Source organism: Lampris incognitus, chromosome 5, assembly GCF_029633865.1.
Source record: "Lampris incognitus isolate fLamInc1 chromosome 5, fLamInc1.hap2, whole genome shotgun sequence".
NCBI classification, from domain to species: Eukaryota; Metazoa; Chordata; class Actinopteri; order Lampriformes; family Lampridae; genus Lampris; species Lampris incognitus.
This window is the reverse complement of record NC_079215.1, coordinates 48782723-48809036: the sequence shown is the minus strand read 5'-3', so window position 1 is coordinate 48809036 and position 26314 is coordinate 48782723. Positions and strand designations below refer to the sequence as shown.

At 42.8% G+C, this 26314-nt stretch overlaps 1 protein-coding gene across 1 annotated transcript in view; it reads left to right on the top strand.

The window, feature by feature from the left end:
- The window catches only part of rab11fip4b (RAB11 family interacting protein 4 (class II) b), a 49321-nt gene extending 24643 nt beyond the window's left edge, over positions 1-24678 (top strand). The window contains exons 5-13 of the mRNA XM_056280267.1: positions 5677-5712; positions 8114-8213; positions 10357-10460; positions 12214-12354; positions 13764-13845; positions 15211-15348; positions 16059-16217; positions 23031-23174; positions 24429-24678. Of these exons, the coding sequence (XP_056136242.1) occupies positions 5677-5712; positions 8114-8213; positions 10357-10460; positions 12214-12354; positions 13764-13845; positions 15211-15348; positions 16059-16217; positions 23031-23174; positions 24429-24545 (1021 nt within the window). The 3' untranslated portion in view covers positions 24546-24678. The remainder of the gene's footprint in view (positions 1-5676; positions 5713-8113; positions 8214-10356; positions 10461-12213; positions 12355-13763; positions 13846-15210; positions 15349-16058; positions 16218-23030; positions 23175-24428) is intronic.
- Positions 24679-26314: the final 1636 nt, after the last annotated feature.

The window sequence follows — 26314 nt, the reverse complement described above, 5'->3', positions numbered from 1 at the left end:
ACACACAACCATCTCTAGGGTTTACAGAGAATGGTCCGAAAAAGAGAAAATATCCAGTGAGCGGCAGTTCTGTGGATGAAAATGCCTTGTTGATGCCAGAGGTCAGAGGAGAATGGCCAGACTGGTTCGAGCTGATAGAAAGGCAACAGTAACTCAAATAACCACTCATTACAACCGAGGTATGCAGAAGAGCATCTCTGAACGCACAACATGTCGAACCTTGAGGCAGATGGGCTACAGCAGCAGAAGACCACACCAGGTGCCACTCCTGTCAGCTAAGAACAGGAAACTGAGGCTACAATTCGCACAGGCTCACCAAAATTGGACAATAGAAGATTGGAAAAACGTTGCCTGGTCTGATGAGTCTCGATTTCTGCTGCGACATTCGGATGGTAGGGTCAGAATTTGGCGTCAACAACATGAAAGCATGGATCCATCCTGCCTTGTATCAACAGTTCAGGCTGGTGGTGGTGGTGTAATGGTGTGGGGGATATTTTCTTGGCACACTTTGGGCCCCTTAGTACCAATTGAGCATCGTGTCAACGCCACAGCCTACCTGAGTATTGTTGCTGACCATGTCCATCCCTTTATGACCACAGTGTTCCCATCTTCTGATGGTTACTTCCAGCAGGATAACGCGCCATGTCATAAAGCTCGAATCATCTCAGACTGGTTTCTTGAACATGACAATGAGTTCACTGTACTCAAATGGCCTCCACAGTCACCAGATCTCAATCCAATAGAGCACCTTTGGGATGTGGTGGACCGGGAGATTCGCATCATGGATGTGCAGCCGCCAAATCTGCAGCAACTGCGTGATGCTATCATGTCAATATGGACCAAACTCTGAGGAATGTTTCCAGTACCTTGTTGAATCTATGCCCCGAAGGATTAAGGCAGTTCTGAAGGCAAAAGGGGGTCCAACCCGGCACTAGCAAGGTGTGCCTAATAAAGTGGCCAGTGAGTGTATATATATATGTATGTATATATGTGTATATATAGTAGATGTGTGTGTGTGTGTGTGTGTGTACACACACACACACACACACACACACACACACACACACACACACACACACACACACACACACACACACACACACACACACACACACACACACACACATTGATTATTATGTAAGTCTGTACTTTAGATAAGACTGTCAGTCCTGTGCTTACCTCATCAGCCATTGTAAGAGGCAGCCTATTTTTAGAAGCATAATCCTGAGGGATCATTAATAGCTGATCCATGCACCTACACACATGCAACCCCTCAACTACAACCCCACACGCCTCACACAATCACACGGGGACCAGAATGAGTACAAGTAATTCAGAGGAAAATCCTAATTAATGTGACATGAACTCGAATGTCATTATATCCTCTTCTGCTTAGCCTCTGTGCCGACTCCACTTGATTTCCCCCTGGAGACAAATAGCTTCTTTTTTTTTGTCCAGCACTGGTCTCCTAATTGGACCTACCTATACCTTCTCCTGGAAGAACGATGCAGAGACAGGGTTTGAGAATTAAACAGTGACCTAGATGGGGAGAACGAAGTGTTGGAGTGAATAGGATTTTGAGAGAGTGAGATGTGAATATGAATAGGTAGGTTTGATTTGATGTGAAGAGGTAAAAAAAAAAGAATAAACACAAATTTGAAATGGAAAGCTTGAGAAGAGACAGCGAGACTGTGACGCGGATGAGGGTAGCCTCCAGCAGAGGTGTTACACATAGAGATGTGGTAGACCGTAATGGAGAAGAATGTGATACTGGCAGAGGAACTGAACACACGGTTAAACCAATTGAAAAAGGGAGGGACAAGAGTAAAGGCAGAGGCAGGGCCTGGTTGCTATGCAACACGTTTACAGATCCACTTAGGTCACACTTGTACCCATCGAAATATTTATCTTGTCTCACCTCCAGTAGTTTTAACTGAAGAATATTTACTTAGGTTAAAGTGTTCTCTCTAAATTGGCCGTTTTCTACAGCAATTAAAAAAAAAAGAAAAAAAAGAAGGGCGGCATGGTGGCCCAGTGGTTAGCGCTGTTGCCTCACAGCAGCAAGAAGGTACTGGGTTCGAACCCCAGACCGTCCCAGGTCCTTTCTGTGTGGAGTTTGCATGTTCTCCCCGTGTCTGCGTGGGATTCCTCCGGGTGCTTCGGTTTCCTCCCACCATCAAAAAGACATGCATGTTAGGTATCATACTCCTGTCTGTGCCCCTGAGCAAGGCAATGGAGAGAAGAACTGGAGTTGGTCCCCGGGTGCTGCAGCTGCCCACTGCTGCTATACAGTAGGATGGGCTAAATGCAGAGAACACATTTCATTGTAACCTGTACAAGGACAAAATAAAGTGGCTTTCATTCTTCAATTACCATGTTTATCAAATAGATTATTTAAATTTCAAGCACTGACTGTGACCATGTGAAATATTACTACAGCTGCACTATGGCTGAGTTGACAGTGGGTTGTAGAAGGGCTTGACAAACATGCAACAAAAAAAGTGGAGGAGAGCTCTCCTTTCTAAAAATACTGGATGCAAAAACAGTCTGAAAACGTGATGTTGAGTAGTTGGCTGGGTGGTTTATCTGAAGCCATATACCGATCTTAAAGCATGTGCTGTGCAGTATGAAGAACAACAGCACATGCTTTAAAGCTCAAATCCACTATGTTTACCCCTTAAGTCATTGTTTTATACATTTGAAACATGATGATGGGGCAATTCTGTTCGACGGGCCATCAGCATCACAGTAGAAGTGTTCAGTTTGCAACTGATTTACTTGGACTGCAGGCAAGGTGTAGCAGCCATGGTCACTCGTGTGCCATTAGCTCGCCGGCAGATGGTTCCCCCCTCATAAAAATGGACCAAACCTAATGCAAGAAGTGAAACGGTATACGACCATGGATGTGTAGACTCGCTAGCCCTTGGCTAACAGGTCAGACCCTTTGGTTGACTGGTTAGTGCAGTCGCCTGTGGTGCGGGGAACCCAGGTTCGATTCCCGCCTGCCCCCTGAATTCCCGCTACATTTGGTGGCAGCGGTGGGATGCATATGAGCTCAGAGGTGTGAGGGGTAGCTGGTATGCTGAAGCGCGGGGGCTAGGGATGGAAATTAGCACCCGCTACACGCCAAATGCGGGTGGATTTGCTCAACCTACCAGCCACGGTGGCGGGTAAAGAAAAGTAGCAATTTGTGACATACTGAATCGTGAATCTGCCTTATTTTCCCCCCTATGACCCGCCCTACTCTGCCTCTGATTGGCTAGTACTTGTTGCCATCGTTGGTTAGCCAATCAGAGGCAGAGTATAGGGACGCTTGTCTTGCGAGTCTGCTAATTCACACAGACACTTTCGAGGACGAGGAGAGAGCCAGAAAACACAATGTGGCGTTACATCGCAGGGGTTAAGAGGTCTGCAGAGAAAACATCCCAGCAGGAGACACAGGTTAAAGAGGCGAAGACGAAACGAAAACGTTTTTTTAATGAGAAGTGGAGAATAACTGACAACGGAGACAGAGAGTCCCATGATTGGTTAGTTTACGAGGAGACAAGCCAGACCATGTTCTGTTGGGTATGTCGTCAACACGCTTCGGATGCCAACAAGAAAGCTAACAGTTTCATTATTAGGACTAAAAACCTAAAATTGGAAGCCATAAAAGACCATGAATCATCCAAATGCCACATCCATGTAATAAAGATAGTACAGGGAAAATCGACCCCACAGGATACCGCTGCCATGAACGCGTCCCAGTTGGAGAAGATGAGCCTACTGTTTAGAAATGCCCGCGCAATCGCCAAAAAAGGAAGGCCATTTACAGATTACGTGTGGCAATGCAAGTAAATCATAATTTTTTAAAAATCTATTCACTAACGTTAGATTAAGTGTTGAATGAAGACCCATACTGACACAATTCCTTCTACTTGTTACAGTCTTGGTTTATGTAATAATAAAGGGAATTTTGGTGGCACTGATACACTGGTTATTTTTTGACAAATATGTTAAATGTTTTAAAGGTAGTGTACACAATTTTGAAAACCATAGAAGAGTAAACTAGATTTTGAAAATAGTATTTTAAGAGTTTAAATATTTAAAATAGCCTATTGCTTGAATATTGTAGATCTTGTTTTATTATTTTTCACATGCAGTTACACACTGCCGGTTAAAAAAAGAAAGTGGCTGGTAAAAAAATTGAATGGCTGGTAGATTTTGGAATCCACCAGCCACAGTGGCAGGTGGACAAAAAAGTTAATTTCCACCCCTGGCGGGGGCGCGCTTCCCAAAGGTGGGGAGTAGTGTTACAGTATACTAGCACGGATGCGTAGACTCGCTAGCCCTTGGCTAACGGGTCGGACCCTTTACTTGACTGGTTAGTGCAGTCGTCTGTGGTGCGGGGAACCCAGGCTCAGTTCCCACCTGCTCTCTGAATTCATGCTACTTTTGGTAAGGTATAACGAACTTCATCAAACTGTATTGCAACACCGTTCTTCGGTATTGTTTGTCCAGCGGAGGCGTCGCCATATCCACATCACATTTCAATCTTTTTTTCTTGCTGGATTTGTTTCCCCACACACAAGTGTTTTGCTGCTTCACCAACGTTATTGCCACTCAATCAAAACATGTCAATGGCAGAATGCCCTTCGGCATCACAGTCATCATCATTTTCGATGATGACTGTGATGCAGTTTGGCAGAATACAGAGACTAGATAGTGTCTCCAACCATGGTGAAGATGCCAGTTAGTATGATGTAACCTGACTCCATGGTCCAGATGAATGAAATGATGATTATTAAGGGAGGGAGAAAAATATTGGGGGAGAATTAAGGGATAAAAAGTAATGAAGACGCAACTCCAACTCAAGTTTATTCTCCTCTTTCACAGCAGGGTTCTCGAACTCAAAACAATACATTGAACTTCCAAAAAATGGAGGTCAACATGAAAAAAATCTCACTTTTAAAGTAACGGCTGCCCCAACACTAAACAAAAGGTTTTATTCTTTTCTTGTCTGCTCCTTCCTTCCTATCTCTCCCCACAACTCGAACATTCGCTCTCCCTTCTCTCATCAAAACCCTCATTACTATCAGCTGGGTCCAAACTGCCTTTTCCCTTGCTTGTGGGAGTTGTAGTTCCTTTGTTGATGGCCATGATTTATTGTAGTCCTGTAGTTACCAGGTGGCTATATACAATGCCCCACACACACACACACACACACATGTGTCTGCAATTATGTAATGTGTCTTTAGTGTTAGTTTGACAGCCGTTATATTTTGATGAAGAGTCCCGTTTAACTTTGGCTACTGATAACGATTGCTATAATTAGGATAAAACTGACAGTGACGACAATGACAATAATGAGAGGTATGTTGGTGGGTATTTGTGTGTCAATGTGCGTGTTTATCCATGCTGGCTTAAACATTCTTATTGACAGTGTGTTCACCGAGGTGATTTCTGAGGTGACGAAAACTTCCACATAGTGAATCAGACAGGCAAGAGATCCTGTCATCGTTGAAATGTCCTTCAGCTTCTCTCTCGCTGCTCTGTTATTGTTATGATGAATGTCCACAAAGTAGCTTCATTGCCATCAGCAGTTAATGAGCATTGTTCAGCTCTAAGTGTAGATGGATTTATTACATGTTATCCTGATAAAATGAATTGCATTTTCTTTTCTTTTGCCTTTTGTAGCCCCAGCAGGAAAATCTCCAGCACAGCCTTTGGAAGGTATGTAACTTGTCCGTTATGTTTATGTGTATTAATGTGTGTGTGTGTGTGTGTGTGTGTGTGTGTGTGTGTGTGTGTGTGTGTGTGTGTGTGTGTGTGTGTGTGTGTGTGTGTGTGTGTGTGGAAGAGAGAAGAAGAGAGAGAAAGCAGAATCTTCAAAAGATAGATTTGATTCACCTTTGTCAGTGCTGTACGGGTTCACTATTTGTAAATGCACAAACACACACACTCGCACAAACAAAAGTAAAGAGAAATTTCCAGTTACTAAATCTTGAACATAATCAGGCAATGGCGTCAACATTTTGTACTTATATGCAGTTAAAGTGACAGTATTGAGAGAAACTATAGAAAAATATGACCCCTGGAAGAAGAGATGCTAACGGACATTTGCACAAATAGCAAACATTAGCAAAGCTCTGTTGCTTGTAGTCTTTCATTTTTGAGTTGCAAAGCATGGTAAGCCTTAAAAGAGTTTGAGAGAGAGAGAGAGAGAGGGATAGTTTTCCAAACCCTGTCGGCGAAACTCCAAAACTAATTACTATTTTGTTTGAGATGAATAGATAGTTAGATAGATACATGCATACATACATACATAAATACATACATACATACATGCATATGTTTACACACATGTATGTTTACATACATACACACACATTTACATACATACATGCATACTTACATACATCCATATGTTATACACACACATACATTTACACACATACATACACACATACATACATATGTTTACACATGTATGTTTACATACATGTTTATACACATATGTGTTTACACATATATGTTTACATACATACACATGCATACATATGTTTACATACAGAGATATGTTTACACACATGCATGTTTACATACATACATACACGTATTTACATATGTTTACATGCATACATGCATACTTGCATACATACATATGTTTATACACATACATACATACATACATACATACATACATACGTTTACACACATGCATATATTTACATACATACACATGCATACACATGTTTACATACATATGTTTATACACACATGCATACATTTACACATGTTTACATACACACACATGCATACATATGTTTACATACGTTTATACACATACATACATACATACATACATACATACATACATACATACATATGTTTACACACATACATATGTTTACATACATACACATGCATACATATGTTTACATACATACATACATACATACATACATACATATGTTTATACAAACGTAAATACGTTTACACACATGTTTACATACATACACATGCATACATATGTTTACATACATACATACATGTTTACATACATACCTACATGTTTATATACATGTTTACACATTCATACATACATACATACATACATACATACATACATACATACATATGTTCACACACACATGTTGACATGCACACATACATACGTATATACATACACACATTTACATATGTTTATATACATACACACATACATTCATATATGTTTACACACATACATGTTTATATACATGCATACGTACGTACGTACGTACGTACGTACGTACATACATACATACATATGTTTACACACATAGATATGTTTACATACATACATGCATTCATATGTTTACATACATACATACATACATACATACATACATACATACATACATACATACATACATACATAGTATTTTGATATATCTCCTCTGATTAATCTCCTATGCTCTGGGTAATGGTGTTGGGGTAAAAATGTCCTGCTAGTGTATTGTACATAAGGCTGGTTCAACTCTGCGCCTTCTCTGGATTTTTTTTTTTCCTGTCTGCATCTTGTGTTTTATGACTTTCTTTATCTGCTACTCCTCCCTCGTCCTTGGTATTTTCCTCTTTGATGTTTCTGTCTTCCCCTCTGCTTTTATTTCTCTCTCACCTCCACCCCGTCCCTTGTGAGATCCCTCCTCGATATTATCAGTAATCTCAGTAATGGAGTGGAGGTTGGCTGCTGTAAAGTCATCCCATTAGCTAGAGAGGTGTTGCTATATTGACAACATGAATGTCACACTTTACAAACTGTCTTTTGAACACACAAATACTTTTGCATCCATGTGTGCTTTGCACGTGTGCACTTGTGCATGGAGTCAAAACCAAGGTGTATGTGTCGTACAGCAGGTGCACCTGTGTATATATACTAATTCCAATAGCGTGATGTCCTCTTGTTGCCAATTCTCTCTTTTCCTGATCAGTTCCTCTGCAGCACGAGTCAGCTATCTCATCTGAAGCTCTCCCCACTGAATTCAACTCCTTACTCTTTTGTCTATGTTGTGTACTCTTGTGTGTGTGTGTGTGTGTGTGTGTGTGTGTGTGTGTGTGTGTGTGTGTGCGTGCGCATGCATGCGAGCAGGCAGCTGCTGCACAACAGCAACTTAAGTAGCAGCAACGGCAGTACAGAGGACCTGTTTCGAGATAGCATTGACTCCTGTGACATCGACATCAATGAGAAGGTATGTGTGTGTGTGTGTGTGTGTGTGTGTGTGTGTGATAGAGGTAAATAGAGACGGAGAGAGCGAGAGACAGGCAGCTTAAGAAAGAGTGAGTTTTTTTCATTCGTATGTATAGCATTTATAAGTTTTGTGTATCGTAAGGCCAGTATCAACTGTTTTGGTTGGTTGTAGTTTTCAGATTGCAGTGCTTATCAGATGCATGTAAGAAGTTCTGTTTACTTACTGCAGTTTACAGACTGCAGTAAGTAAGGATGGCACGGTGGCGCAGTAGTTAGCGCGGTTGCCTCACAGCAAGAAGGTCCTGGGTTCGAGCCCCGGGGTAGTCCAACCTTGGGGGTCATCCCGGGTCATCCTTTGTGTGGAGTTTGCATGTTCTCCCCATGTCTGCATGGGTTTCCTCCAGGTGCTCTGGTTTCCTCCCACAGTCCAAACACATGTAGGTCAGGTGAATCGGCCATACTAAGTTGTCCCTAAGTGTGAATGTGTGTGTGAGTGTTTGTGTCTGTGTCTGTCTGTCTGTGTGTGTGTGGATAGGCTCCAGCATCCTCATGACCCTGAGCAAGATAAGCGGTTTGGATGATGGATGGATGGATGAAAGTTTTGTTTACAGTTCTTGCTGTTTCTATGCGACTGTTGTATTTTTAACTCCCAGCATTGAGGCTTTGGAGTCCTTTAACTATGCAAAGCTCATAGTGCTGTAAAAAGCAGTTCATGTGGACAGTCAGGCTGAGATAAGGCCACTGATCTTTATGGTGAGGTGTTTCAGGTTCCTTTATTTAGTTGGACTGTCTGGGAAACTGTGGAATATTGAACTGAGCATTTCCGACTCTCGATTATGGCTTACTTAAATATTCTTTAAGAGGTGCACAGTATGCACCATGTGTTAACCATACTAGTTGTATTATTTGTCCATTGCGAAGGACCCCACACACCCTTCCCACATCCACTTCACCCTGCTACCCTCTGGCAGGAGGTACCGGAGCATCCGTGCTGCCTCCACCAGACTATGCAGCAGTTTCACTCCTCAGGCTGTGAGGCTGTGAGGTTCCTCAACAGCCTGAACACTGAGACCTCCCATAAAATGACTTTTTAACTGTCTTGCTCACTGTCCGTGTCAGGTGGGCTTGTGATGTTTAGGTCTGTGAAGTAAATCTTGTTTTTAATGCACTTTTTGTTTTTAATATTTATTGTGTGTTATTTGTTTTTATGTGGCACTGAGGTCCTTGTGAAACGTAATTTCGTTCCCTTGTATGTCTAAGACGTGCATATAAGGCAATGACAAATAAGAGCAGTCTAAGTCAGTTGAGGTGTGGTTAGGAAGTCGACTGCTGACTGAGAACGTAGGAGAGAATATGTGTCAATCAGCAAACAGCTACAGGGCGTTAGGTACTCAGTCAAAATGTACATGACATGTGGGGCATCCGGGTGGCATGGCGGGTTTTTCTTTAAACACACGATACAGTCTGTGGCCACCAAACAAAGAAATTTTAGATAGGGCGCATTCGGGTAGCGTAGCGGTCTATTCCGTTGCCTACCAACACCGGGATCGCCGGTTTGACTCCCCATGTTACCTCCGGCTTGGTCGGGCGTCTCAACAGACACAACTGGACGTGTCTGCGGGTGGGAAGCCGGATTTGGGTACGTGTCCTGGTTGCTGCACTAGCACCTCCTCTGGTCAGTCGGGGCGCCTGTTTGGGGGGGAGGGGGAACTGGGGAGAATAGCATGGTCCTCCCACGCGCTACGTCCCCCTGGTGAAACTCCCCACTGTCAGGTGAAAAGAAGCGGCTGGCGACTCCACATGTATCAGAGGAGGCATGTGGTAGTCTGCAGCCCTCCCCAGATCAGCAGAGGGGGGGTGGAGCACCGGCCATGATGGCTCGGAAGACATTGTAATATTTCTTGTACAAAAATAATTAATGTAATGTGCTATAAGACCTTTTTGTTCATATCGCATATCCACCATCAGAGTAGCTTATCCTAGACACCAACTCAAGTACTCAGATTCCATCGAGAGGCCAGGCAAAATTAAGGATTGCTGCATACAATGTGATGAAACCTTGATAGTACAAATGCAAATGTTTTGGAAAGCGCAAATGTCCGGAGATATTTGCAGTATACAGAAAGTCCCTTTCTCTGTGCCAGGTGACTTTTCTGGAAAAGAAGGTTGCAGAGTTGGAGAATGACAGCCTAGTGAACGGAGACCTCAAGTCCAAACTTAAGCAGGAGAACACACAGCTAGTACACAGGTAAAGTAAGCCTACCCCCAGCTTTTACACAGACATGGTACATGAGAGTAACCAGCATCCTTGTGCAAGAACAACAGCTAGGCCCTGCTGTTAAAAAGATTTTTCAATAGATTGTGCAGACTTTTTATGAACAGTCAAAGAAGGTTGAATCAGTTCATCTGGATCTAACATTTATTGACAGATACATTTCATCGTTCAACTGATATCTTCAGTCTAAACTGACTGCAGGTATCCCCACCCTTACAAACAATACAGTTGCATAACGACCAAAACCAACGACCGGTTTCATATCAAATATGGGTGTGACCATTAACTAGAGTTTCGATGGCCATGTGTACTATTCACAGAGGAGTGGGGAATAGTTGAAATCACAGTATTGTAAGATGGCGACAGTACAACTGTTGATGGCAACAGATGTACTGTCGTCACCGACATCTTTTGGCCAGACGCTGGCCAACAGGATGGCACAACACAGGAGAGCTAACTCGTCAGGCCTGGACTCCACAGTCTACCCCCATCTACAGGCCAGTGGCCACTTTTTCAAGGATGAGGATGTGCACATCCTTGATAGGGAGGAACGCCGGTTTGAACAGGGAGTCAATGAGGCCATCTATGTGAAGAGGGAACGACCATCCCTAAACCGAGGGGGGGGGGGTAAGGGTACATCAGGCACCATCTTACAATTCTGTGATTGCAAACATTCCCAAATCCTCTGTGAATAATACACATGACCATTGTAACTCTAGTTAATGGTCACGCCCATATTTGCATATGAAACTGATCGTTGGTTTTGGTCATTACTGTATGGTACTGTATTGTTTATAAGGGGTGGGGATACTTGCAGTCAGTTTAGACTGAAGACGTCACGTAGTTGAGTGATGAAACATATCTGTCAATAAACGTTGTATCCAGACGAACTGAGTCAACCTTCTTTGATTTTCTTAGCTGGATTATTGAGCATGCAGCAAGACGTTTTTATGAGCAGATTTGTGTGTACAAGCAGTTGTTGCATGAGGCCACATGTCTAAAAAACAACCAGCGGTCTCATCAGTTCAATTAAATGTTATGGCGTTGGACAGTGATAGCAGCCACAGACCCCAACTGTGCGTCTATCTTTTATTAGTCATTAGTTTTATTAGCATTGAAGCAATTACTAAAGCCTCTACTCTCGCAACTGTTATGAGGAATAACATATTATAGAGTATGTGTCTCTGGTTTTGCTCTCAGAGCCATTCATCATGCAACACATAAGCAACAATAATTTGTCTTTCAGCATTTTTTATGGCTGAATTTGCATCTTTTATCTAAAATCTTGTGCTTGCAAAATGCCATGCCTAGCCATGCTGATTGTCTGTAGGTTAGCCAAACGATTGGCATGATGATCAGAATCAGAATCATGTTTATTGGCCATGTAGGTTTACACACACATGGAACTTGACTGCGGTTTCATGACTCTCTCAGTGTACTTAACATAGAATAACAACACTACAACACAACAATCTTCAGATATATATATATATATATATATATATGTACACAAGGTTTGACTTATACAGGTGAAATAAGAGGTGATAAGGTGCAATGGTGCAGAGAATATACCAGAGATGCTAAAATAGATGTTAGCAGGTTACTTACATACATGCCTGAGGTAGATGGACATGGCATCCTGACCCTACAGAGGAACAATTAAGTTGGGTCATACTCTACTGTGTTGTATTGCAATAAATCTAGCGTGCATTGCAAACTATTTCAGAGTCCATGAACTGGAGGAGCAACTGAAAGACCAGGAGACCCGGGCAGAGCAGAACATGGAGGAGGAACAGAAACGACACCGGGAGGCCTACAGCAAGATAGAGAGAGACAAGAACACACAGATAGAACTTCTGACCAACCGGTGAGAGAGGCAAAGATGTGTCACTGCTAGAGTTTACACACACACACTCACACACACGCACACGCGCGCGCAACTACAGAAAACGTTATCAAATACCACCCATGTGTTGAATGATAATAATGATAATATATTTGTACATACAATGTAAATTTAAGAAACTCAGACAATTCACGCAAGGAATAAAGTAAAAAAAGAGAATAAAATTAGAATGAAAACATCCAGGTTGCGTAGTGGTCTATTATTCCATTGCCTACCAACACGGGGATTGCTGGTTTGAATCCCTGTGTTACCTCCGCTTGGTCGGACATCCTACAGGACACAATTGGCCGTGTCTGCGGGTGAGAAGCCAGATGTGGGTATGTGTCCTGATCGCTGCACTAGCGCCTTCTCTGGTCGGTCGGGGCATCTGTTCAGAGGGGGAGGGGGCACTGGGGGGAATAGCGTGATCCTCCCACGTGCTATGTCCCCCTGGTGAAACTCCTCACTGTCAGGTGAAAAGAAGCGGCTGGCGACTCCACATGTATCGGAGGAGGCATGTGGTAGTCTGCAGCCCTCCCCGGATCAGTAGAGGGGGTGGAGCAGAGACCGGAACAGCGTGGAAGAGTGGGGTAAATGGCCAGATACAATTGGGGAGAAAAAGGGAGAAAAAAATCCCCCCCCCCCCCAAAAAATTAGAATTAAAAATAGAATTTAAAAAGACATGATTAGAGATTGGAGATAGACTTTAAAATGTGGGTTTTAAGTGCTTTTCTGAAGGAAGGGAGTAAGTCTAAGTTCAGGATGTTTGTGTTCCAGTAGAGGTCACTGCAGGTTTGGTGCTCGGTCCTTATTCTGGGAATGAGAGGGTTGGCTTTGGCAGATCTGAGGTTGCGTGTGGGAGTGTATTGTTGGAGGAGAGAGGAAAGGTAGGGGGGGGCACGCTATGGAGTGCTTTGTAAGTGTAAGAGGAGGAGGTAGAAATGGATGCATTGTTCAACCGAGAGAACCAGAGGAGGTTGTGGAGGACCCTGGGTGATGTGGACTCTGGAATAGGTTGTGTGCTAGCATGATTGTGGTGGAGTTCTGGACATGTGAGGAGCGTATAGTAGGCTGTTGTGTTGCAGTAGTTGAGGCTCATTGTGATGAATGAGTGAGTTTGAGTGTGAAAGCACTGAAGTCACTTGAGACAGAAATGCATATATAGTTCCCATCATGTTGAAGTTGGTTGGGGTTGATTACAGAACAGCGTTAAGGTTTGATTTTAGTTATGAAATCTGCTGCGTCATCTGAGTTCTTTTGATTGCTGTAGATGGAAGTCAAGGCAGAGAGGACGGAGCCATGCTGGCCTCGAATCGTACTTGACTTGTCCTTTTACAGTTGCACTGCTGAGTGACAGAATGATAAAATAACTTTTTGTTTTTTCTCCGTAGAGTTCAACACTTGGAAGAAGAAAACAATGACATGGCTACAACCATGTGCCGGCTCAAGTCACAGACTGAGAAACTGGATGAGGTGAGCACCTTTTCTTTCTTTCTTTTTTCCCTTTCTTTCTTTCTTTCTTTCTTTCTTTCTTCATTTCACATCCACTTACATTTTCATTTCATTGCAGACATTGAGTTGAGGCTCATCCTGTGCCATTTTCAGTTACTCCTTTGAGATTATTGCTTTTTTCCCCTCTCCCATTGGCCTTTTCAGTGTGTCTTTTTCATTCTCTGCTAATACACAGCCTCACCGTAGTTCACATAGTCACACCAGTCAGCACGGTCTTTTCTTCTTCTCAAGGGTGTATATCCTCAGCAGTCTCATTATGGTCTCGGTATAATAACAGATCAAATACACACACACAGGGAGAAAGAGAGAGAGAGCGAGCGAGCACAATAATGATATCTAAGCTAACTGGAAAATTATCAAATTGCAGCAGAGTTCCAAGTATGAATAACAACCAGTACAACATGGCATGAAATAACCAATGGAGTTAACACTTTTCTTGGCTTAACAAACAAGTGTGTGTTTGGTGCATGCTTGAATTTATGCCCTGAAAAGAACATCTTATGTCATATCCTGTTGTATAGGAAAATACATCCCGTGACTTATGCCTGTGTGCTTTTGCATGTGGATGTGTGGACATAAGTCCAGAATTCAGCTGCCCGTATCATTACCAGAACTCCTTCCATAGATCATATCGCTCCTGTTCTTCAGCAACTCCATTGGCTTCCTGTTATATACCGTATTGACTTCAAGATCCCGCTCCTCACCTTTAAGGCCCTTAATAACTTAGCTCCTTCATATCTTTCTGAACTCCTTCATATCCACACGCCCTCCCGCACTCTCAGATCCTCTTCTGCTCTCCAACTCACTACACCATCGGCTCGCTTGACTACCATGGGGACTAGAGCCTTCAGTCGTTCTGCCCCCTGTCTATGGAACTCTCTCCCACAAGACTTTCACAACACTGACTCTCTTTCAACCTTCAAATCCCATCTCAAAACGCACCTTTTCAAACTGGCATATTCAGTCTGATCCACGCCTCATTGAGTTTTGTGCAGATGTTGATTTTATACTTATCTGTTGTTACTTTTTATTGTCTACCCTGCTTTGTTTTGATTTTACGCTGTCTAATACAGTGCTGCTTGTTTTTGTTTTTTTTTGTTTTTTTTACTGTGTTCTGTAAGGTGTCCTTGAGTGTTTTGAAAGGCGCCCACAAATAAAATGCATTATTATTATCATTATTATTATTATTAGTTTTTCTGCTCCTGTGTGTATGTGGACATGTGGTCCATGTCCGTGGTTGTTTGTGTACACATTAAGAGACTAGGCTTTTTCTTGACAATCTTGAAGGACCTTACCAATGCCAAAGAACACTTCTCTGTCCCACAGGAGAAGCAGAGAATGACAGACAAGCTGGAAGATACCAGTCTGCGTCTAAAGGATGAGATGGATCTCTACAGAAAGATGATGGACAAACTGAGACAGAACAGACATCAGTTCCAAAAGGAAAAGCAGTCAATGCAGGAGGTGGGATGATAAAGGACAGGCACGCACATATATATGCCTCGCACTCTCTCTCTCTCTCTCTCTCTCTCTCTCTCTTTCTCTCTCTCCCTTTTTCCCCTCTCCCACTCTTGCTCTCTTTCCCTCTCCTTCTCTCTCTCCCTCTCCTTCTCTCTCTCCTTCTCCCACTCTTGCTGTCTCTCCCTCTCCCACTCTCTCTCCCCCTTTCTCTCCCTCTCCTGCTCTCTCTCTCTTGCTCTCTTCCTCTCCCTCTCTCTTGCTCTCTCCCTCTCTCTCACACTCGCTCTTGCTCTTTTGCTCTTTTGCTCTCCCTGTCTCCTCCCTCTTGCGTGCTCTCGCTCTGTTGCTCTCACTCTGTCTCTGTCTCTCTGTTTCTTTTTGTTCGGCTGATGGTGAGAATGGGCCTCTATCTCGCCTCAGTTCTTTGCTAAGGAGATTCACTGAGAACCATGTCAGGTGGAGGGAAAGATAATTTATAGACACAGAAAGCAGAGGACAGAGAACAAAGCAGAGCATAAATGGAAAGCAATGGCTGAAGAATAAGAAAGAGATCGTCAGTAAGACAGAACAAGAGGGACTCATTTGTACTGGGACACTCTTTTCTGTCTCTTTGTCAGTAAGCTGTCTTACTCAGTTATACAACGTTCATCCTTTTACCCTTTTCTCTCTTTCTCTCTCTCACTCTGTGTGTGTGTCTGTGTCTGTGTCTGCAGCTTATAGAGGACCTGCGTCGGGAGCTGGAGCACCTACAGCTGTTCAAGTTGGAGACAGAGAAGCCCGGCCGTGGCCGAAGCTCTTCCTCTAGCCTGACCGACTTCAACAACAGGAGCAGGGAGCTGGAGCTGGAGCATGAGGTCAAGAGGCTCAAACAGGTACTGAGAGCCTCGATCACAGTGGCCACAACAGGGTGGTTCAGCATCGACGTCTGATCCACACATGAGCTCCCGCTCAGCTTCCTCTGGCTCCATCTCTGTGTGGTCAAATGAACGGGTTTTTCTTTAAACACACATGTGGCCACCAAACAAAAAAGATTTTGATAGGGCGCGTCCAGATAGTGTAGCAGTGTATTCTGTTGCCTACCAACATGGGGATCCTGATTCGAATCCCCGTGTTACCTCCAGCTTGGTCAGACGTCCCTACACGACACAATTGGCCGTGTCTGCGGGTGGGAAGCCGAATGTGGGTTTGTGTCCTAGTTGCTGTACTAGCGCCCCCTCTGGTCGGTTGGGGTGCATGTTCAGGGAGGAGGGGGAACTGGGGGGAATAGTGTGATCCTCCCACGCACTACGTCCCCCTGGCGAAACGCCTCACTGTCAGGTGAAAAGAAGCAGCTGGTGACTCCACATGTATCTGAGGAGGCGTGTGGTAGTCTGCAGCCCTCCCCGGATCAGCAGAGGGGATGGAGCAGCGACCGGGATGGCTCAGAAGAGTGGAGTAATTGGCCAAGTACAACTGGGTAGAAAAAGGCGGGGGGGAAATCCACACCAAAAAAAAAAAAAAAGATTTGGATGTTTTGTTCTATGAGAGAATCATCAAAAAGGACTGCCACATTCACAAGTTTTAAAGTATACATTTCATTTGTATGAATAAAAAACTAATGTTGGACTAATCTATTTGACAGCGGGTCATTTCTTAGCAACTTGCTTTCCCACACTTCATAAAAATTAAAAATTCGTAAAACATGGGGTTTACTGTTGGATTTATTTCACAGCATGAAACTTCCCAGTCTCATAGGATTGTGTTTACTAGACTCCTGAGGCATTTAAATAACCCATTCCTGTAGAGGAACTGATGCGGGGTATCGAAGCAAAAGAAAAAAAGCTAACTTCCTCTGAGGTTTTAGGACTGAAAACCACACATCAACAAAAATATAATTGATTTTTAAGGTGTATCAGTATTGCCAAGCCAGCAAGACTGACAACCAGAACATTAGAATAGAACCTGAGTTAATGGAGGTCTCTCCTACAAAATATACACATGGGTCTCTTGTGAGTTTGCCTGATTTCACTGACAGAAATCACCATGCCAGTAATAATGTGGCAATAATCATGTCAATAGCAGAAAATGATAAAATGTGCAGGCATAATGAATATTACTCTGATTTTCTAAGTCTCTTTAATTTCATAGCAAAGAAGAAGCTGTATGCACAAGTTGTAGTATATATAGATACAAATACATTACAATAACCAATGACAATGTGATAGCTGGTGCAGGAGCTTGATGCCAGCCGTAAAGATGTCCATGGTAGGGCAAAAGCCTAGTTGTGTATGGCTCGATTGGGGAAGCTGTTCTTTGTACCTACTTGTTTAAGTTCAGATTGTTGTGAACCACCTCCCTGAAGTGAGAGTGTAGAGGATGCAGGGGCCGATATATGAGGGATTGGCATTCATCGCTCCCCCGTGGTGAAGGACCCAAGCCAGACTGTGAAAGATGAGGTTCAAATAGACTCAGCGATGGCCATGCAGAATTGGAAACATTTTGTCTTTCAGTGTGTTGAGGCGGAGCTGGAGGTGGCAGAGTTGAAGATGCTAAGATTTTCGACGAAGAAGGACGGGATTAGGAACGAGTATATTAGAGGGACAGCTCAGGTTGGATGGTTTTGAGACAAAGCAAGAGAGGCGAGATTGAGATGGTTTGGACACGTGCAGAGGAGAGATGCTGGGTATATTGGGAATTGGTAGAAGGAGGCTGAATATGGAGTTTCCAGGGAAGAGGAAAAGAGGAAGGCCAAAGAGGAGGTTTATGGATGTGGTGAGGGAAGAGATGCAGGTGGCTGGTGTGACAGGAAGATGCAGAGGACAGGAAGAGATTGAAACGGATCATCCGCTGTAGCGATCCCTAACGAGAACAGCCAACAATAGTAGTAGTAGTAGTAATGTGTTGATTTTCATCTGCTGTCACAGAGGCCATGTTCAGACCGCCTGGTACAAAGTTATCCAATTTGGATTTTCTGCTTACGTGTGTCACAGATCGCACATCTATTAGGACCATGTAACCAGGAGAAAAGCACATGGAATTGGAAATTTCACACCTGATTTTGACCACATATGTGGAAATAAATCACATAAGAATCTGATATCTCCTGGGACTCTCATGCACATTGGATATTTCTGGTCACTGTGAATCAGAACTGTTGCAAAGTGTCTTGGGACACCTCGGTGTGATAATGCACTTAAAATGAACTTTGACTTGACTTGACAATTCAAAATGCGACACTCTCACACTCGTGTCATTTTGAATGACGTGGTGTACAGCTGTGGTGGTTTACTTCCACATTGGTGACTGAACTCAATTGTAGGCCTACGCATGAGGGTTGTTTCAAGGGCAAACCAAAGAGTTAGGTTGTAAGCACAGGAGTCTGATATGAGTCACTTTTTAAAACAGATGTGGGGCATCCGGGATCCGGGTGGCATGGCGGTCTATTCCGTTGCCTACCAACACGGGGATCTCTGGTTCGAATCCCCATGTTACCGCCGGCTTGGTCCGGCATCCTTACAGACACATTGGCCGGATGTGGGTATGTGTCCTGGTCACTGCACTAGCGCCTCCTCTGGTCAGCCTGTTCAGGGGGGAGGGGGAACTAGGGGGAATAGCGTGATCCTCCCATGTGCTACGCCCCCCTGGCGAAACTCCTCACTGTCAGGTGAAAAGAAGTGGTTGGTGACTCCACATGTATCGGAGGAGACGTGGTAGTCTGCAGCCAGCGACCAGGACAGCTTGGAAGAGTGGGGTGAGTTGCCAGGTGCAATTGTGGGGGGGGGAAATCCAGAAAATTAATAAAATCGATGTTAACAGGTGGTCAAAAAATTTGGGATATAGGTACAAAATCAGAATTAGGCATCAAGACTTGCGGTGCAAACATAGCAAGAGAGTAAACCCTCTGCCCATCCTTTTTGGGGAAGGATTAATGGTTTTCTTCCCATGGTAGGTCGTGGGAAATTTTGGTTCTCAGTTACTTCAGTGATTCCACAGTGGTGACTTTTGATGTTAAGAGGAAGTGGAGAGACTTTTCCTGAAATCCACAGTCATCAGTAGGACAGAGGGGATAACATACAACCATGGAGTGTGTTCAGTGTCTGCTTCCCGTTTCTGGCCTGTCAGTAAGTCAATAATTCACTGACAGTTTCAGTCACACAGCGTCAGACGGGAGGGTCTAGTTCATAGGAGCTCTGGTATGATGCAGAGCCTGAGTCACAAAATTGCATCCTTGTGCAGAGCTTGTGCAGAGCTAAAACATTATGTTTAGTGAGGAGTGACGGGTCCATTTCTATCATGTTGTCAATGCGTTGGCCCTGTGGGGGAAAAAAATGTCATGGGTCCTACAGGGGGTCTGTGATGGGTTCAAAGAAGATCAGCACAAATCTCACAGGGACTACAGTAGTTAATAGTACTGGTCTGTACTTCACCAGTTACACATACTTTAGTTTGACTGCCACTTGTTGCATTTCTCTGATCAGTTTACAACCTGAAAGAATGGTCATCTAAATTTCTCAAGTTGTGCTGCATTGAGCTTCACTGTGGGCCCATTATATGTGATAAGTGTCTTATGATCAGGAGTGTGTGGTTGTCTTGACTGCAGTTTACTTAAATACTGAAAGCACACACCTTTTTTTTTTCTCAAAATTCCTTGGTAATCTTATATTTGCCACTTGATTTTTGTTGCCAAAATTAGTGGCTGTACAGCCTTTGTATTTTTTCTAGTCTCTAAGTACACAAACCCGGATATCAAGTCAACATATGATAAGAGATCAGATGTGAATGTCCTTCAAGATTAGAAAAGTAAACTCTTCACTTGGATGAAAGCAGACATGGTAGCTGGTGTACCCAGTATAGAAGCTTTTGGGGACCCATTTCCAGTTTTTAAACACTACAGCTGAACTAAGCACCCTGAATCTACTACTACTACTACAACTTTCAGCTGCTCCCATTACCTGAATATTTATCCAAATTAATGTCTAATTTACAGTGCCTTGCAAAAGTATTCAACCCCCTTGACAGTCATCACTAATTTCTGGATTATAAAAGATACTCACACATCTGTTCCTGAACAGTATTATTTTTGTGAACCCATAAGGTCTAACAGCATGTTCCCAAAGCCAAAATAAATTGTTTTGCTGACTTTTTGTAAATAAATTAAAAACTAAAATATAGTGCTTGCATAAGTATTCAACCCCCACATATCAATACTTTTTACCCTTTTGCTGCAGTAACAGCCATGATTCTCTTGGGGTATGTATAAGCTTTGTACATTCTTCTGGAGTAATTTTTATCCATTCTTCTTGGCAGAATTTGTACAGGTCTTGCAGGTTAGTGGGATGGCACCTCTGGACTGCGATTTTCAGTCTGTGCCACAGATTTTCAATGGGGTTGAGGTCCGGACTTTGACTTGGCCACTCCAAAACGTTCACCTTTTTGTTGCCAAGCCATGCTACTGTTGCTTTTGCCTAATGCTTAAGATCATTGTCCTGCTGGAAGGTGAACCTTCTCCCAAGCTTCACTTTTATGGCAGACTGCAACAGGTTTTCTTCCAATAGTCCCCTGTATTTAGCTCCATCCATTCTTCCCTCAATTTGAACAAGGTTCCCAGGGCCTGCAGATGAAAAGCAACCCCATAGCATTGGCAGTGGCAGCCACTGCCATGCTTCACTGTAGGGAGGGTGTTTTTTCGGGCACGAGTAGTCTTAGGTCTGTGCCACACATAATGCTTTGAGTTTTGGCCAAAAAGCTCAATTTTTACCTCATCTGACCACAAAACCTTCACTCATATCCTAACTGGGTCTCTCTCATGCTTGGTAGCAAACTCCAAGCGTGCTTTTATATGCATAGTTTTGAGCAACGGCTTCTTTCTTGCCATCCTCCCATACAGGCCAGATTTATGGAGAGCCCATGATAGGGTTGACTCATGTACATTTACTCCAGTTTCAGCCACTAACCTCTGGAGCGCCTTCAAAGTGATTGCAGGATCATCTGTGGCTTTCCTCACCAGCCCATGTCTTGCTCGGACACTTAGCTTTGAGGGACGGCCTGTCCTACCAAGCGTCTGGGTGGTGTGATATGGCTTCCACTTTCTGACAATGGATCCAACAGTGTTCCATGGGACATCCAAACACCCAGATATTGTTTTGTATCCCTTTCCCGCCTTCAGCACTCCTTTGTCTCCATTTTCTGATGGAGTTCACGCCCGGCTAATGAACTTTACACAGAGTGTTTTCATACCCATAAACAAGACTGTTACTTTAATATCTTACAGGTGCACAATAATTATGTCCAATTGTTTTTAACTGAGTTTGTTTTAGGAATAATTTGTCATTTGTGTAAACTTGGAGCTTTCAGAGCACAAGCGGTTGAATACTTATGCAAGCACTGTATTTTAGTTTTTAATTTATTTACAAAAAGTCAGTGAAACATAACTTATTTTGGCTTTGGGAACATGCTGTTAGAGCTTATGGATTCACAGAAATAATATTGTTCAGGAACAGAAACGCGAGTATCTTTTATAATCCAGAAATTAGTGACGACTGTCAAGGAGGTTGAATGCTTTTGCTGTAACTTGTCAATGTTAAGATTTACTAATGATTCCCTGTACAAAGCAATCAAAGCAGAAGTTGTAGAAAACCACACAAGACCTTGAGCTTGTTGGTGTCAGTCTGCCATGTTACACAGCCAAGAGAGGTTACAGTGTTGCTGATTTGTTCAAAATCCGCAGCGTTCCTGAGATTGTTATAATTAGGCTGCTGTCTCTGAATGCTAAATGACCTCTGGCTCATAGACAGGCAGTTATAGGCAAAGTAATAATGATTCTCTCAAATTCTTTTTCAAAATAACACATTTTACTCCTTTTATTTGCCACATTTTGAGCTAAGAACCATTTGCAAGTTGAATTTATATGTTTCTGACAAATGTGGTAGCCTTGTTAGGTGGTAGCTGGGATTATTATGGATTTATTATTAGAGAACCTTGTGACATTTGGCAGACGGTTCCACTTATCATCTCATTCTTTACTGTGCACCTTTGTATATGTGTGTATCCAGCAATTTGTGTCAATGGACATTCTCCCCCTCGAATTCCAGCAGCTGGTTTTGGCCGGGGCACGTCTCCGTCCCGGTCCGATGGTAAAATACACCGTTTTCTGTGAACTTCGCCCCTTTAATTAACCACTAATCACCCTAACTTAAATAGGGTGAACTTGCCTACAAAAGCTGAAATGGGGTCAGTTTTGCAAATTTCCCCCCACTAGCAGTAAACATTGGGTAAGGGGGCAGGCGAGCTGACCTCTTGTCAGCGTACAAAGGGCAAATTCATCACACGTGTTGAAATCCACACTATGCAGGGGAGAACTTTTGTGCCATAACACCAGCATAACAACATTTTCTGACCCGTAAGTGTTGCCAGAATAGATGTGTGCTGCTTTGTTTGCTACTAGCTGAGATACCAAGAGCAGTAAATGTCACGTGGCATGAGTGAGGCTTGGATAGTTGCATTTCAAAGGCTATAGCTCTAAATGAGTGTTAAAGAAGTCTTCTTAGAACAAAGATGCACATTTTATAAAACTGCCATTTCAAATGTGAACTATCTGCCTAAGTACTACTAATGCACGTTTTAGCTTTGTATGGAGCTGATAATAACTTTCCTTTCAACTCTCACCCCTTCTGTTTCCTCCTCTCCCATCCCCATCACCTCTCTAGGAAAACCAGAAGTTGAGGGAGCAGAATGACGACCTAAATGGTCAGATCCTCAGTCTGAGCCTTTATGAAGCTAAGAACCTCTTTGCCACACAGACCAAGGCCCAGTCTTTGGCTGCCGAGATAGACAATGCCTCCAGAGATCAGGTAAAAAAAAACTAAAAAAAAACAGCAAACAATATGCCTACCTGAGATACTGAAAATATGTTACACCATATCAATATTTGATGACACAGCACACACTTAGGTAGACAATGTCTCTGAGACGTATCAAAAGAATTATTTTTGCAAGGCGGTTATTATTAGACGATGATACTGCAATGCTTACCAGTATTATGCTTGGTTAGATCCAGGCGAATGATAAAATGTCATTGAAGAAGTGGATTGGAGAGAGAGAGAATCAGGACTTGTGAATAGTCAGTAGTTCCTTTCGATATTAAAGCTGTGGTAGGATTTTTTTTATTGTGTCATTTGGCAAAAATGATATAATAACCTTTCAGCATATTGTAATTCAAGTGGTCTGAGAGAAGACTAGACTTCTGCACCTCCCTTGGCTCTGTATTCAGACTGTAGAAAATATAGCCTGGGATGGAAAATTTAACCAATTATGAGTTATTTCCTATTGACTGTTCTACAAATGCAGATGTGCGTGTCAACGCGATCAATTCATCTCTGCCCTGCCCAGCCAGTCGCATGTGGTTGTAACCCTAACCCTAAAAATCAACAAGACCAACAACAAAATCAACAAGACTTGAAATGGCTGCTTTCCATGAATGATGCTAGTGTACCTAAGAGATTCGCTGCAAAAAAATAATTTTTAACATGCATAGATTATCAACTATGATACAAGTTTCGTGAGTCTCGCTTTGACATTTCCTGGTTGTACTTGAGTGTAAGGGGCTGCAGAGTGATGCGGAGGTCATTTGGTGGGCGGGGCTTAGCGGAGTGATACGAGGCAGCAGAGAGAGAGATTGAAGGATTTGCATTGGAGCATTCAATGTTAGCTTTTTAAGGCTAATTTGAATGATTACCTTGAAAACTAACAGGCTTCATAATGGGTCACATTTGAATCCATGTCCGTGCACTGAACATGGTTTGCGTTGCATTCCTGGGTCGTGCGTCAATATAAGAATATTGCTGTGTGTTTTACTAATATTATGCATAAAATCTTGGTCTTCACTGGAAGTATCAATAGCACACAGCCGCCGAACAGTACAATGGAAAGCAGCTATTTTAGACTTGCCTCTAGATAACCCAGTATCTGGGCTATCTAAACTTACACCAGTACATCTTGAAAGAAGGAACCCCTTGTATTATATGAGCCCATGGAAATTAGTCTTATATTGTATGTTAACAATGAATTAAATGCAAGTGTGTCTGGCGTATTACTTTTTTACTCAGTTGATGGAGGCTCTGAAAGAGCAGGAGGAAATCAACTATCGTCTGCGACAATACATGGACAAGATCATCCTGTCCATCTTGGACCACAACCCCTCCATACTGGAGATCAAGAACTAGCAACGACTCAGCTGAAGTAAGAAACATTATAGGAACTATATTGTGAATCATCTCAGATCCACTTTGAGGAAGGGATCGGTATGGAAGAGGAACTGGAAACACACTGGGAAACTAGAACAGATAAATGGACACGTACCCCCCCCCCCCCACACACACACACACACACACACACACTGCTGAAGGGTCAAACAACATTTTTTCCGACTCATTGGTACTCATTAGAGATTCGAGGGGATTCCCACACTGAACTGAAGGGACTTTTTTTTCTGACAGCATCACTCATTGGCTGAAATACTACTGTGACTCTCAAACTGGTCTACCCTATTTGTGTTCCCTTCTTCTTCTTTCTCTCCACTGCTTCGTGATGTCACTTTCGTAGCTTTGATCTCAGAAGACATCACTGGCCAGTTTTTTTTTTATATATATATATCTTGTGCTTAGCATGCTTTGAAGATCAGTGACATCAATATATTGATATATTACACTGGACGTAAGTACTTTAATATGAAAACTGGAACAATTTAACAAACCTAGCGTGTGCTCTACTGTATCATGATCATAAGGTGTCATATCCACAAACAGTTTGGTACATTATGGAAAGAAAAATGTGCAGGGAAAAACCAGTGAGACAGAGACTAACCCCTGACCCATAACTTGTCTGTTCTCTGACCTCGGTCATCCCATCTCCTCTGAAGACGTTATGGCCCTAATTCAGATGGATGCAGGAAGAAGAAGCATGTTCACGAGGCACGTAGACAGGCATGTAGTAAAAAGAAAATGAATTAAAGAAGAGAAGAGAAGAAATAATGGCGTTAAGGAAGAAGGAAAGCGAAAGGAGAGGCAGGAAGTACAGAGAGATAGGGGAAGATGTTCACTAGGAGAGAGAGAGAGAGAGAGAGAGAGAGAGAGAGAGAGAGAGAGAGAGAGAGAGAGATGAAAACAAAACTGTCTTGCCTTAAGAGGTAAGGAATCTGGTCTTGCACTAGGTTGGCCAGTGACCAAGGGGCTTTGTTTGTTAATTGATTTTTTTTTTTTAAGGGGGTGTTTTGCAGAGATGTCTTTTGGCAGGTTTTTTTCTTCTTCTTTTCTTTTTTGTGTTTCTTATTTGGTTAAAATGTCCCTTTAAAAGAATGGAAGTTACAACCGAGGAGTGAATTTAAACAGTAGCTTCTATGGTTGCAGCTCATTAGAGAAAGCTTGAAAAAAGGTACATTGTAGCTGGCTTAAGACTACGTGATGATGCGCAGGAATGTAACGATTCGAATGTAAAGAAAGTATTCTGGATTTTACTAGGTGTGATTGGATCGTCTGGATTCGGGTTATTTCCAATGGCTAACCGTAACGTGGTTAACCGAACTCCTCTTATGTGTCAGTGAAATCTGTTCAAAAAAATATACTTGACTCAATTTCAATATACAATAGGGTACTACAAAGGGTGTAAGTATGCACAAACAAACTCACGTTTTGGTACTGGCGTAGTAATCACATTGAAGCCTGTAGGTTGTGGATTGTAGTTTGTGTGCTAGAAGCGCTCACACTGTAAATATCATGAATGTATCACTTGGTATTTCTCTCATACGTGAGGCCAAAAGGCTTTTTGTGTATAAATTCCCCATACAATAACTTTGAGATATGTTGTAATACACGTATACAGTATTCTTTACTGTAATAGAAAGAGGGCATTTTGGCGGGGGCGGGGGCGGGGGAATACAATCTGCTGTATTATGTAATTGTTTTAAACTTGAGTTTTGCTTCCTTGCACAAAAACA